At 45.0% G+C, this 13,370-nt stretch overlaps 1 protein-coding gene across 1 annotated transcript; it reads left to right on the forward strand.

Moving 5' to 3' along the window:
• The first annotated feature begins 3,160 nt into the window (after positions 1-3,160).
• Positions 3,161-10,269, forward strand: bmp2b (bone morphogenetic protein 2b). Its single transcript, XM_047574522.1, has 3 exons — positions 3,161-3,710; positions 4,676-5,043; positions 8,149-10,269. The coding sequence occupies exons 2-3, from the start codon at positions 4,689-4,691 to the stop codon at positions 9,063-9,065; spliced, it is 1,272 nt and encodes a 423-aa protein (XP_047430478.1). The 5' UTR covers positions 3,161-3,710; positions 4,676-4,688; the 3' UTR covers positions 9,066-10,269.
• Positions 10,270-13,370: the final 3,101 nt, after the last annotated feature.

The following is a 13,370-nucleotide window of genomic DNA, read 5'->3' on the forward strand; positions in this document are numbered from 1 at the left end:
AACCGTCTACGGTTAAATGATTGTTATGAGGATGTACAGATGCTCCACGGCATTGTTTTTCCACCTACTCGTGGGCCATGGGAGACTCCGAAGGAACTGCGAGGGGATAACAAAATATTTAGCTCACGGGTGTCAAACCCAGGTTTGTGACCTGCCAGAGGATCTAATCTGGCATTCATTTGCACTTTTTCAATAAAAGCATCCGCTATTCCTAATTTGTCCACTGTCTGAGTAAGTCTGAGTCTGACTAGCAGACAGAACACAACACCAAGAACTAAACAGCAGACAGCAACAAAACCGCACTTGTTTTTCTTAAGAAATTTCAGACCGTTCATTAGGGGAAAGTTCATTGGATGTAAACAACATTTTCATAATGTACCTATTTACACAAAAACGAAGGGAAAATGTTATTTATGTTGACTCGTTATTTATAGGGCCCCAAACTAAAATGGGTTTGACACCTCTGGTTTAGTTTAATTTTTTTTTTTTTTTTTAAATTTAGTTCAATGCTTCTTACTTGCAGCCCCGAAAGTGAATACTTTCTCAAGGCTGCATGTATAGTAAAGAAATACAGCGTATAGGATATAGAAATTTGTGTGGGAAACCCTGTGCAGCATATGCGCTTGTTTTGACAGAAGTGCATTTTCAACTGAGTAATGTTTCTCTTTCCTATAAGCAGTGGGTCAGTGTAGTAAAGCGTCTTAAAGTATCACCAGAAAGAGTTTGTAAACCGCTGTCCTAATGTCAGGAGGCCCTGAGGTGATTCAGATGGGCAGAGACACTCTGTGTTTAATGCTGTAACTTTCTGAGACTATTTACCGCTATCACAAACAAACAAATGCTTGCTGGAAGGAAATAATGATGCTAGTAGAGATGGTGGACGCTAGGCTGGGTTAGCGCAGTCTGCCGCGTGAGTCACAGTTCAGCCCCTCACAGCGCCCCCACCTCTCTCGGCCGGTCGTTCATTTGCGTTCTAGATAACATATCTCTACCTGCCCTCCCTGGCCGCGAGGGGTTTCACTCTGGTGATGTTGTCCTTTCAATCAGCACGTAATTGGATCAGCCACGGCACTTTGATAAGCCCGATCTATCTGGCTCAAAACAATGATATGTGCCGTATCAGAGCCGCGTGACCTTCTCAAACCATTCTGGGCAACGCCTGATCAAGTCCCTCAACAGCCTTGGCTAGACATTCCTCTCTACTGGCCTGGCACGCGCCGTGCCAAGAAACACAATATGTACACGTCCGTGCACTCAAAAAACACACTTTTACAATCCGGTTCAGTGAAAATGCAAGTACGACGAAAGAAAAAAAAATAGTTAGAAAGCATCCAGGAAAGCCCTCTCTTTCTGCTCCTCTAATTTGCTTAATTAAAGGTGCTCACGCATCTCCTTGTTGGAGGTCTCCAATCTCCAGCATCTAAACGCAGAGCAGCTTTTCCCTGGGTTTAGAGCACTACCTTCACCAAGCGCTATTTTGGTAACAGCAGAGACCCGGCCATCATTGCCTACAGATTAACATGACAATAGAGGAAATCTTTATGAATGATGAGCAAAACTGGAGTAAAGTTATGTGGATTTGGGCAAAATGTATATTTACATGTCATGCCATGAATCACTCTAAAATGATTTAAGTACATAAATAAAAAGAAAAGTCAAGGAACCATAGTAGCGCCGAAAAAGCATGGAATAAGAACTGCTTGGATCCAGCAAGGGGAAGGCCTCCCAGGCAATGGCATGCACCCATGGGCCTCTCTCTGTATTTTAATTGCTAAATGGATGATCTGGGATTATCCCTCATAAAATGGTATTGTCCCAAAAGGAGACAAAGATATCTTGTGATCTCTGCGGGATTTAATCTATTGCTATCTCACAAAAAAAAACAGGCTCAGTGCTTTGGCCAAAACACAGCCGCCTGCCACACCATCATCACCTAATGGAAGTCACTAGAGGGAATCAATGGGGGCTTTTCTTATGGAGATGACACAAACATTAACGCTGTCGACTACACCCCACGCGGATGAAAAGCATTGCGGCCAAGGTTCCACTGCGCGTCTGTGCCTTTGACAGAGCGCACAGCACATGAATGAGCGACCTTTGGAGATGTGATTCTGTCTCAGCGCAAAGTTTCGAGCTAAAAAAACAAAAAAAAAAAAAAAAAAAACTTTTTGGGGAAATTGATGGGATTTCTCTTGAGATTCTCTCACATGGAGTTTTGAAGGCAGAACAGAGCCAAATCTGCCACCGATACACTGATGAACTGCTGTGAAATTGGAAGGAAATAAAAAGATTAATCCAGCAACGGAGGAAACACTCATAAGTCAGCTCTGGTGTCAGACACACACACAAAGCGGAGTTCAGCGGGAGAGTGTGACGGTCCCTCCGCGGCATATAATCCTCTAAAACCACTAAAGCAACAACGTTAAAACGCCATTATCTATTAACCTTAATCCGGAAACTAAACACATTAGATCCAGCTATTAACACCTCTGGATCAATTGTCTGTTTATGAAACAGCAGGGGGGGGCGGCGTGTTTTTGCTCCACGTGGTCGAATTCACAGGAACATCACACCACCTAGGGACTGCAACAAGCCAGTTTGATGTTATTTAGAAGCATTGGGCAAACAGTCGATTGCTATTCCTATGCTATGTATGGAAAAAACAACACTACGGTTTTGCCTGTTGACATTATAACTTATTTTAGAGTCTGAATTTCCAGGACATGTAATGATGCAAGAGAAAGAGTTATTTATAATAAGGAATATATATACACAGGAATATATACACAGTGTGTGTGTGTGTGTGTGTGTGTGTATACATATATATATAACATATATATGTGTGTATGTGTGTGTGTGTGTGTGTGTGTGTGTGTGTGTGTGTGTGTGTGGGTGTGTGTGTCTGTGTCTCTATGTGTACACAAAGGGCTCTAAAAGGTTATTGAGGATCACTGAGGTCACTGGAATTTTTTGGAATAATTTCATTTTACTACAGTGTAAATTATAAGGAGGACCTAAGGAAAACAAAACCAAATCGTCCTCTGGGGCTTTCTGACTAAATCTTATCAAAAGAAGAGGGGGAGGCGGGAGGGTCTGAGTCCCTAATGCGTGTTTATTTGACATCATTAGTCATGAAAAAGTTGGGAGCCTCGGGGGTAGAGGTCCGCGGGAGGTGCTCTTCGGCAGACAAATGATTGACAGCCCCTTGGTGACATCACTGTACGACAAAAGGAGTCGCCGGAGGAAGAGCAGGCACCAATCAATTGAACCACTACGGTGTGGCGCACAGAGGAGAGGCGACGCGCTCTCCAACTCGCAGCAACAACGTCCGAAGGAGCGACACTCGAGTGCGCTTATCTGTCCCTCTCTCAGGAGAAAAGAACCAAGAAAGCCAGCGTCGCTCAGCTTTTTTGACATTTCTCTTTTTTAAGATGTTCAATCAAGATTGTTTAGATCGGTTATGCCTGCGCGAAACCGCTTCCTCATAGACTTAACATAGTTTTTTTTCCTTTCCTCCCTCCTCTTCGTACTGACCAAGACCTAACCCGATTTTTGCAGCTGGTGAGAATATGTGCGAGAGGCGATCGGAGAAGGGCATGGGCTGTATTTGGTCCCCCAAAGAGAAGCAACGTGGATTAAACTCAAATTAATGTGGAATTTATCGGAGCCCAAAGGTGGAACGACGACCGGACACAGCGCTTCCTCGTCAGGTAAGATAAAAACGGATGGATTTTGTTCTCTGGCGTTAGGAAATGCCGAGAAGAACTCGAAATTATGTCAGCGGTTATAACATGACTTGATCATGAGGAAAAAATAAACTTTACAGCTACAACTCGGCACTTCTTACTCCATATATGATTATAGGGTGTGTGCGTAAAAGTTGAACCGCTGGTAAAAAAGAAAGAAAAGAAAAAAAGAAAGAAAGAAAAAGAAAAAAAAGAAAAGTGAATACAGTAAAAAAAAAAAAAAAAAAAAAAAAAAAACGTAGTTTCTTAGGATGTTGTGCAGCTAAGATGATATTTGGTTTTTTGATGTCCTGTGCTGGGCTACATCTGGCTCTGGTACGCACGTCAGATCTAACACCTGCGAGCCTCTTGAAGTAACTCTATCCCTTATGATTATACATGACCGTCAAAGCCTCTGCAAACAGACGCTTGTTGCACCGTCTGACTGCCTCTGTTGCTGCTAACCCCCTTTTCCTCACTAACCGTCTTTATTGCTCCTTGTGATCTTCGGGCTACACAGGCTCGCGCGTTTCTTTTTCATATCACTTCACTGAACATGATTTCTTATCTCTCCTAATTGGAGTCTTTATGTCTGCAGCCTCTATACCCCCCTGCGAATCCTTTGATTTCTCTTTTCTGCGCCCTTTTTTTTTGTTCGTCTCTTTCATAACTCCCTCGCCTTGATATTTTCATGTTTCAGTTCATGTCAAGACTGAACTTCTGTTTCACGTAAACGCGCTGCTGCCGGTGGGGCTGCCCCATCTATTTTGTTTGTTCTACTTCAAAGAGGAGAGGTGTCTTCCCCGTTTAACCTGCCGTCCTCCAGCCATTCCGACTGTATGGGGGGATCACACGCAGTCTGGGGAACGCTGCAGTGAAGCCCCTGCTGCGTCTGCCTCATGTCAATACCTCAGCGCCAGTGTATTGACAGAAACCAACTTTCTCCACAGGGACTGACTGATCATGGTCGCCGTGGTCCGCTCTCTCATGGTACTGCTGCTCGCTCAGGTGTTGCTGGAAGGTGCTACGGGACTAATCCCCGAGGTCGGCCGGAGAAAATACAGCGAGTCCGGGAAGCAGACCCCGGAGCAGTCGGACAGCTTCCTCAACGAGTTCGAGCTTCGGCTACTCAATATGTTTGGACTGGGGCGCAGGCCGACCCCGAGCAAGGAAGCCGTGGTGCCGCAGTACATGGTGGACCTTTACCGCATGCACTCAGCGAACGGAGACCACAGCACTAAGCGACCCAAGAGCATGGGGAAGCACGCAGAGAGAGCCGCCAGCAAGGCCAACACGATTAGAAGCTTTCACCATGAAGGTATGTATTAGTGACATACCTTTACCTGTCAGCCGGAGAGCTGCCCGGCTCTCTCAGACGACCCAAACCTATATTTAAACATGACTCAGTGCGTCAAGACTGAACTTCAGAGTCTTTGCTGTTTTATGGGGGTTTAGTCATTTACAGGTGACACGCGCCTGGGTTATTTGTAACTCTTAAAAAAAAAAAAAAAAAAAAAAAAAAAGTTTGGAGTTGCTTAAAAGTCAGTGACGCGAATTACAAACAAGCGCCTCATGCACAATTAAATTAACCCTCATACTATGTAGTGATGCAACCTTTAACCAAACATCCCCCTGGCGCAGCTGTCACTGCCTTCAAAAACATCAAGGGGCGGTGGTATCCCTGGGGTAATTTGTTTCTTAATAATTGATGGTGTTTGCGTGGGCTCCGAAAACAGTTTTTCCAGACACGCACCACAGGGCCAGGATAAAGGGCGGCGTGCCTTCGCGCAGGTGATAGTCATCGCCCTGTTACTTCAATAACACACGACGTGACATTACGCCGACACGCATTATGACAAAGTCATCGTGTCAGACTGAATTCTGAGTCATTTTTTAACAAGACTGAAATTAGTCCTCGGTAACGGGGAGAGAGGAGGGGTTGCGCGCTTTCCTCTTTCCAAATCACCCCTCTCCCTCTCTCTCTCCGCTTCTCTCTCCGTGCTGTGCGCCATTACGCACGTTCCAATAACACTATAATTGCTCACTTAGTTTATATGGTGGATACGCGCTGATTGTTGAATTCGGCGTTTGAGTTCAACTTCACTTTACTTCCAAGGCAACATATGCTGCTCAAATGAATAAGGCTCACATAATAATGGTGCATGCAGACTAAATAAAGCGCAGTGGTTCACCAGTTAGACGCTATGTGCTCCGTGTTACTGGTGAAGTGGGTTATTTTAAATCTAAAAAAAAAACACATTTAAACAATGTTTATTTGTCAATGATCTAAAAAAAAAAAAATCTCAAACATATAGCAACTTTGTATCTACTGTTTAACTTCCTATGGTCCATGTTCCAGTTTTTAAAGCACACAACTGAGTCCATAGGGGCTCCACACAGAGTCCTCATACAGAGTCCTAAGTGTTTGACTGGGGAAGTTTCCATCAGGGGTGAGTCAGAGGGGTGGTTGAGTGGTTGCTTGGGTGCTCTCCAGAGGCCTAGTGCAATGACACCAAGTGGCTACACTGACACACTACAAACAAGCCTGGCCTGGGCAGCTGGGCTGAGTGACTGCTCCCAGCCTACTGGTGGAAACCTTTGCTCGCGGCCAACACACCTTGACACCGCTGGCCATTACGAATGTGTTCAGACCGTGTTTACATACGTTCCCCTGGCCCTTTCATCCTATGCTAACAGAGCCGCCGGGCTATCCATCTTCCCGGTGTCAAGAGACGCGCAATTGATGGCCACTCCATATAATAAGCATGTATCTACAGATGTAAGCGCAGCGACATCAAAGCAAACGGCTCGGATCATTCATCACATCTGCCGGCTGATATTCATTTCGCTGGGATAATTAGTTTCACTGCTATCAGTTTTCAAAAATAACCATTTTCCATGCCAAATAGAACATTTCCACTATTACACAGGAAGTGGCTGCCAGAGACAGGTCCCTGATGAATGACCCGACATTAGCCTTTATCTTTTGTTTTGGCATGCGGCACAAAAAGAAATTAGGAATGTTGATACACTCATATCTGTGGTTCACACGTTTTTGACAAGCTTCAACTTGTTCACGCAGCCGTTCCTCAAAGGAGAGAGAGAGAGAGAGAGAGAGGGAGAGGGAGAGAGAAAACACTGCTGCAGAAGGAAACCGAGAAAGAGTGACAGAGAAGAAGGCCAAAAAGAAAAGAGGATTTGGGGCTGAGAGAACAGAGGGAAAATGGGATTTGGGAGCTGAGGAGGGAAAGAAAGAGAAGGATTGGGGACAGAGGAGAGGGAACGAGAGACAGGGGGCTTTCCCACATCAAATGAGGAGTGATGGGCCTAATTGAGGTCTTTGTGCCTCTGGAGGGAGGTTTAGGATGAGATGGTGGAATTTCCTAAATGCCTCCTTTGAAAAGCAAAAGAGTTCAAAGTTTGTGTTTACTTTGCCGCACCAAACAGATTAAAAAGTGCGTCTATACATCATCTGTGATCTTCATAAAGTAAGAGTTCAAAGTGGGGCCGCCTCAAAGAAAATTGCAGCTTTTACTAAAGCTTCTGTCATTTACTGTACTCTATAGAGGGGAATACCAATGAACTTAAGTATATATACCGGTACATGATTTTCATACGCCCCAAGACACTTATAACAGATGTATAGATGGATGAAAGAGGATAGTATTACCTGTTGATAAAAAAAAGTTTTCACCTGTCTCTCTCTCTGAGATTAGACATGAATAGTATCATATGTCTTTATAAAGTCTGCTAGACTGAATAACTGAATTTCACATTTCAACATTTACCAGTGATATTTCAGAGATAGAAGTACCGTAAAGGTTAACGCAACAGTTGGCATTTATGTTCCCATTTACTGAAGCGGTTTTATATTGATTTCCAGATTTCTCCTCTGCCCATACTTCTCTTTGAATGTACTTCAGCAGATGGTACATCTTTTTTCCATCCAATGATCCACCCTAAGGCGGCCTGACTAACCCGTTTGATCTTATCGATAGATGGAAGTGCGCCGCTTTCATCTTTTGACATTTAGCCGGGTAATTTTACGAGCCTGACACTAATCATGGTATTGTATAACAGTGAGCATTTGCCTGCTATTACACTGAGTCACACATGCAAAGAGTCTACATATGCGATATACCTCTGTGACAATGGCCCACACGCACTCTCTACAACCACGTGGCCCGCCCGGCTGGCTGCGCAGAAAAAATGTTGTAAGCTACGTGTGGGTGTAGACATGCATGTGTGAGAGCGCAAAAAAAACAGATTGTTTGCCCACATTGGAACATGAAGCCAGCCAGGCTTCAATCAGGGATGTTGTTTCTCTATCCTATACCATGTGTGAAATCTGTGCTTAATCCTCGGTATGCATTTCGCACCACATCCTCTAACACCATGTCTGTCTCTCTGCTGTCCTTTGTAGAGTCTATGGAAGCCCTGGCTGCCCTCAAAGGCAAAACAACCCAACAGTTCTACTTCAACCTCACTTCCATCCCCAATGAGGAGCTCATCACCTCTGCAGAGCTACGCATTTACAGGGACCAGGTCATGGGAGCTGCAGCCCCCAGCAACAGCAGCAGCAGCAGCAGCACTGGTGCCGGTGCTCCCGCCGGTGGCTTGCACCGCATCAACATTTACGAGATATTCGGAGTTCCTGCCGGTCACAGCGGCGCGGAGCCTCTGGTACGTCTGCTGGACACTCGGCTGGTGCAGGACTCTTTGAGCCGCTGGGAAAGCTTTGACGTCAGTCCTGCTGTATCTCAGTGGAGCTCTGGGAAGAGCCACAATCACGGCTTTATGGTGGAGGTGCTTCACCCAAAGGAGGGCGAGAAGGACGGCGAGCGTGCCCAGAGGCGCAGCAGGCATGTCAGGGTGAGCCGGTCCCTGCACCAGGACCAGGACTCGTGGGCTCAGGCTCGGCCCCTGCTGGTGACGTACGGCCACGACGGCCGCGGGGACTCGGTGCTCCATACACGGGAAAAAAGGCAGGCGACACTCCGCAAACAGCGCAGGAAGCACCAGCACAAGGCGAGCTGCAAGAGGCACGCTTTGTATGTGGACTTCAGCGACGTGGGGTGGAATGAGTGGATAGTGGCACCCCCTGGCTACCATGCCTTTTATTGCCATGGGGAATGTCCCTTCCCCCTAGCAGACCACCTCAATTCTACCAATCATGCCATCGTGCAGACGCTTGTCAACTCAGTCAACTCAAACATCCCCAGAGCCTGTTGCGTGCCCACTGAACTCAGCCCCATTTCCCTGCTCTACCTGGATGAGTACGAGAAAGTCATCCTGAAAAACTACCAGGACATGGTGGTGGAGGGATGCGGCTGCCGGTGAGAATCCGGCACTACAGACGTTAAAGCAGAGCGGGCAAGAGAGACTGAAAGAGATCAGAGGTTATTATGGACACCCGGGTTCCCAATGAAGACGTTTATTTATATGAAAGAGACGAAAAGAAAAGAAAAAAAAACACAAAAAAAAAACAGAGCTATTGTGGAAGAAGAAAAAAACTATATATGAATATATTTATGTCTACGTAAAGTTGGGAAAAATAAATATTTTAATCAAAGGAATATTCCTTTACTGGTTTTGAAAATGTATTTCTGATGTACATTTTGAAATGGGTGCAATACCACATGAAGTATAATGCTCAGATTTTTATTTTGTATTTATTTCTATTATAACCACTTTATGTGTAAATAAATAATGTGTATTTATCGTGAAAAAAAATAACACGTGGTCACTTCCAGTTTTCGGATCGGCTACGACTGAAGCGTCGGAAGGGATCGGGGTGGTGGCGGGGGGCGGGTGTGACATGTGTGGCTGAACAAGAGCTTCAAATCCTGACAGAAATTACCTGCAAAAATATAACACAAGAAGCTCACCCCGAATCACACTGATTGCAAACCAAGCACTGAACTATTTTGGTAAATGTAACTGGAGACCAACGACAATAGAAGTTTAGAGGGCGAAGTGACAGGACTGGGTCAGTGGTGTAATGAACTGTATTACGATGTAAGGTCACAGGACAATTTACATGCCCACGAATGTGATAGACTCCCGTGGGAGGACTACAAAAACAGCAGAGCGTGTTTTTATGCATTACATGTCACTGCAAAGATCCCTGGGAAGGCTCTTCCAAAAGCTAACTCCCGTGTTTATCCTGCTCCTGACCAATATTATCATATGGAGGGAAAAAAAAAAAAAAAGTGAAACTGCGGCGCTCCTGTGGCAGGTCTGACAGGGCGCGGGGTTTATTTATGGTGAGATTTGAGAAGGAAAGATTGCAAACCGTGGCAGACAGACACACCAACAGGTCCTCGGGAAGAAAAAAAAACAAAAAAAAAAAACAAAAAAGTTTTACTGGCACTTTAATTAATACAGGTAAACAAATACACACCTGCACCTGCCCGTGTACTGCCCATGGTCGAGACAGATTCGTCCCACTTCAGAGTTTGGCTGCCTTTCTTTGACATCTCTGTGTCGCTAATGTGTTCTGGCACTAAAAAGAAAAAAAAAAAAAAAAAAAAAAAACAGGAATGCTTTACTAAACAGCTCTACAGCAGCAACAGACACCTTATAGTTTTTTTTTCTTTAACTTTCATTCACCATGACAACGAGGACGGCTGGCCGGCCGGAGCAAAACATACATGACTTGAGAGCGCTGCAGTGTTTGCAGTGCAAAGCAAACAATGCAACATCTAGAAGGAAAGTGGACCGAGTAAAACTGCTCCAAAAAGACATGGTTGAGAATTTATAGTGCAGCCACAATAGCAGATCAGATAATGAGAGAGAGAGAAGAGAAACAGAGGAGGAGAGAGTTTTGTGGAGTTCGACTGACTGCGTTTTCTGCTGTGTTTGCATTAGAAAGGGTTTGGAGGGATCACAAGGCAGCTCAAAATGCTCTAAATAGAATGTTTTTATGTGAGCGCACATCGGGACCGTGGAATGTTGGTTTTCAATCTCAGACACATGCATGTGCTCGCATGGAAAACCGACGTGGTTGTTTTTTCAATCATCTATTCAAGGGTTTCCTGGTGGGCTTTTTCTCTTCAAAAAAAAAAACAAATGTGCGCGGAACAAAGATACGCTTGTTGCTTATGTAGGAAATGTAAATCAAAACATTCAGAAGGGGCCGTGAGATTTTATTCGTTGCCTGTAAAAACACCGAAATGTCACTCCCCCCCCTGAGCCCCAGATCGCGTCTGTTCATCCATTCTTATCCTCCAAGGCTGTCCATGCACTCTAGGTGATGCAACCGTTTTATTATTTTATACCCACACAACATGCACACGCAGCTACACACACACACACACACACTTCCTACCACATCAGTTTCAATCTCGTGCATGTGTTATTTTATTCTACCTTGCATCTCCGCCCCCCCAATTTGGTCCCATCTGGTGTCCATTTTTCCCTCTGCGGATCTCTCCATACCGCAACCCTGCACATGAGCCGCACATATTTCTGCCAGTAGCGGCACCGTTTTAATGGACTTTAGGAGGAAGTCACTTTGTTGCCACACTTAATGAACACTTGATAAAAATCTGCACTCAAACCTCCCCCCGCCGACCCTCAAAAAATGTTTCAGCCACAAGTTCCAAACGTAATGTCAAGAGCGGGATTGGGTGAAACTTTTGTGTTTTTAAAAAAAAAAAAAAAAAGTGTTAGATTTAGTGCCTTTATAGTTCAAGTCCATAAAGCTTTCATTGGGTTGGGTGGAAATACTGCTCCCAGGGTGGGTGACACATGGGCAGCGCTCCTGAAACTCCCCCTCCCCGCACCACTTCCCAGCTGAACCGAGGTTCCAGTTGTAGTATGACTTGGCCAGCGTTCCTTCACACTCTGGGGGTTCTCATTTTAGAACCATGTTAGTATCAGGCAGCTCCTGAGGGACCACTTCTGAACCTCTCACTAAGAGGACGGGTCAGGGGTCAAAGTAATGAGGACCTATTATCTCTGCCCTCACTGACTGACTTCCAGACTCATCACGTCAGCGCGGACAAGCAGCTCCAAGTGTTGTCAGCCGCTGGTTGAGAGAACGCTGCCTGTGCCTCGGAGCCGTTTTTATCCCAGTAATGCCACAATCCGGATCCATTTATTTTATGGCGCGAGAGAGCTGACGATGAGCTAAAAATTGGGTTTGTGAATTTCATGATTAAGCTATAAAAACACTACTGTGAGATATGTGTTCTTGGCAAGGCTCTCTTCACCTGCTACACAGACCTCTGCGAAGTCGCTCTCTGAAAACAGATTTTCCCCTTCCTTCTCCACGAACATCTGGTAAATCAGTTAAAGGTGTCCTTCGCTGCCTTTGTTTACGCGCAAACACACAACAGAGCAGCCGCACAACTGATGAGCATAACACTGGAAGCTGGGACCTACTAGCGTGGCAGGGCTCATTCATTTTTGTTTGGTGCGCAGCAAACCGCACCAAAACTAGCTGCAGCTCCAAACAACCCGAATCGTAAGGCTTATAAAATCAGATTTCCAGATTTCTGGCCGGCACAGAATTGGAAAGTATGCGGTGTGCCGTGTATCTTTGATGAAACAGAGGGCTCATGAGATCTTGATTGGCTCACTGCCAAGGTGGGACATGAAAATGCAAAAAAAAAAAAAAAAGTGAAGAGAGACAGCGGCCACTTTAGAGCCTTTGCTAAGTTTGGATCTTTCTTCTTCGTGTGCTGCACACACTAATTTTAGAGGTGGTGCACATGGTGTTTTTTCTGTATTCCGAGAACAGCCAGCGAGATGACGTCCAGCATAGCTAAGACTGTGGCATCTGTGCTGCAGCTCTGAACACATCAAATAGACGGGCGTCCACAGATTCAGGAGCAGAGCAAATATGGAAATTGCTTTTCCAGAGTGCCTGCACGGATGATGGTACTTTTACATATATACAATCTTTGCCTTTCATTCTTCCACATGCGTTCGTCGAGCACATATGAATCAAATCTTATCTGCGAGCGTGTGCCACAGATGTACTGCTTTTTAAATGCCGGTGCTCTGACATCGTAAAAGGCATGCCAGAAACGACTACAATGTTGATAACAAAAAAAAAAAAAAAAAAAACTTTAACTAACTTGCTCCTGAACTATGTCCTGCTACTATCATTATAGCAAGAGCTAATCATGCATGCAATTACAGTGGCGCTGGCCTGGAGTGACATGCTGAAATCATTACTTCTGGCTGGGACTTAGTGGAACGGACCGTTATATGGCCATATACTCACAGCAGAATAATGCTGCAGTTACGGTATCGGACACCGTTATGAGCATGTCTGCTGTTATGATACTCTGGGGAACAAGGTAATGAAATCCTATAGAATAGAATAGGCAAGAACCATTTATCAATGGATGATAGAGAGGAGCTGAGGAACGAATGACCTCTTAATTTTGTCTCTCTCTCATTTAAGGACTTGGAATAACTCATATCTGGACATTGTGTGCAAAACACCCTCTGCTTTAAATATTTAATAGAGTGAGAGAAAACATCGATGACAGTTCATTATATTCTTTAACTGTGATCAAACAAGAGTAGAGTTCAAGATGTGTACCTTGCAGCTTGTGGACTAACACATTTCCACAGAGGATACAGGAAGGAATTCCATATGGGCCACATATGGCCTAACAGGCTTGAGGA

The sequence above is a fragment of the Mugil cephalus genome, chromosome 21, assembly GCF_022458985.1.
Source record: "Mugil cephalus isolate CIBA_MC_2020 chromosome 21, CIBA_Mcephalus_1.1, whole genome shotgun sequence".
NCBI classification, from domain to species: domain Eukaryota; kingdom Metazoa; phylum Chordata; class Actinopteri; order Mugiliformes; family Mugilidae; genus Mugil; species Mugil cephalus.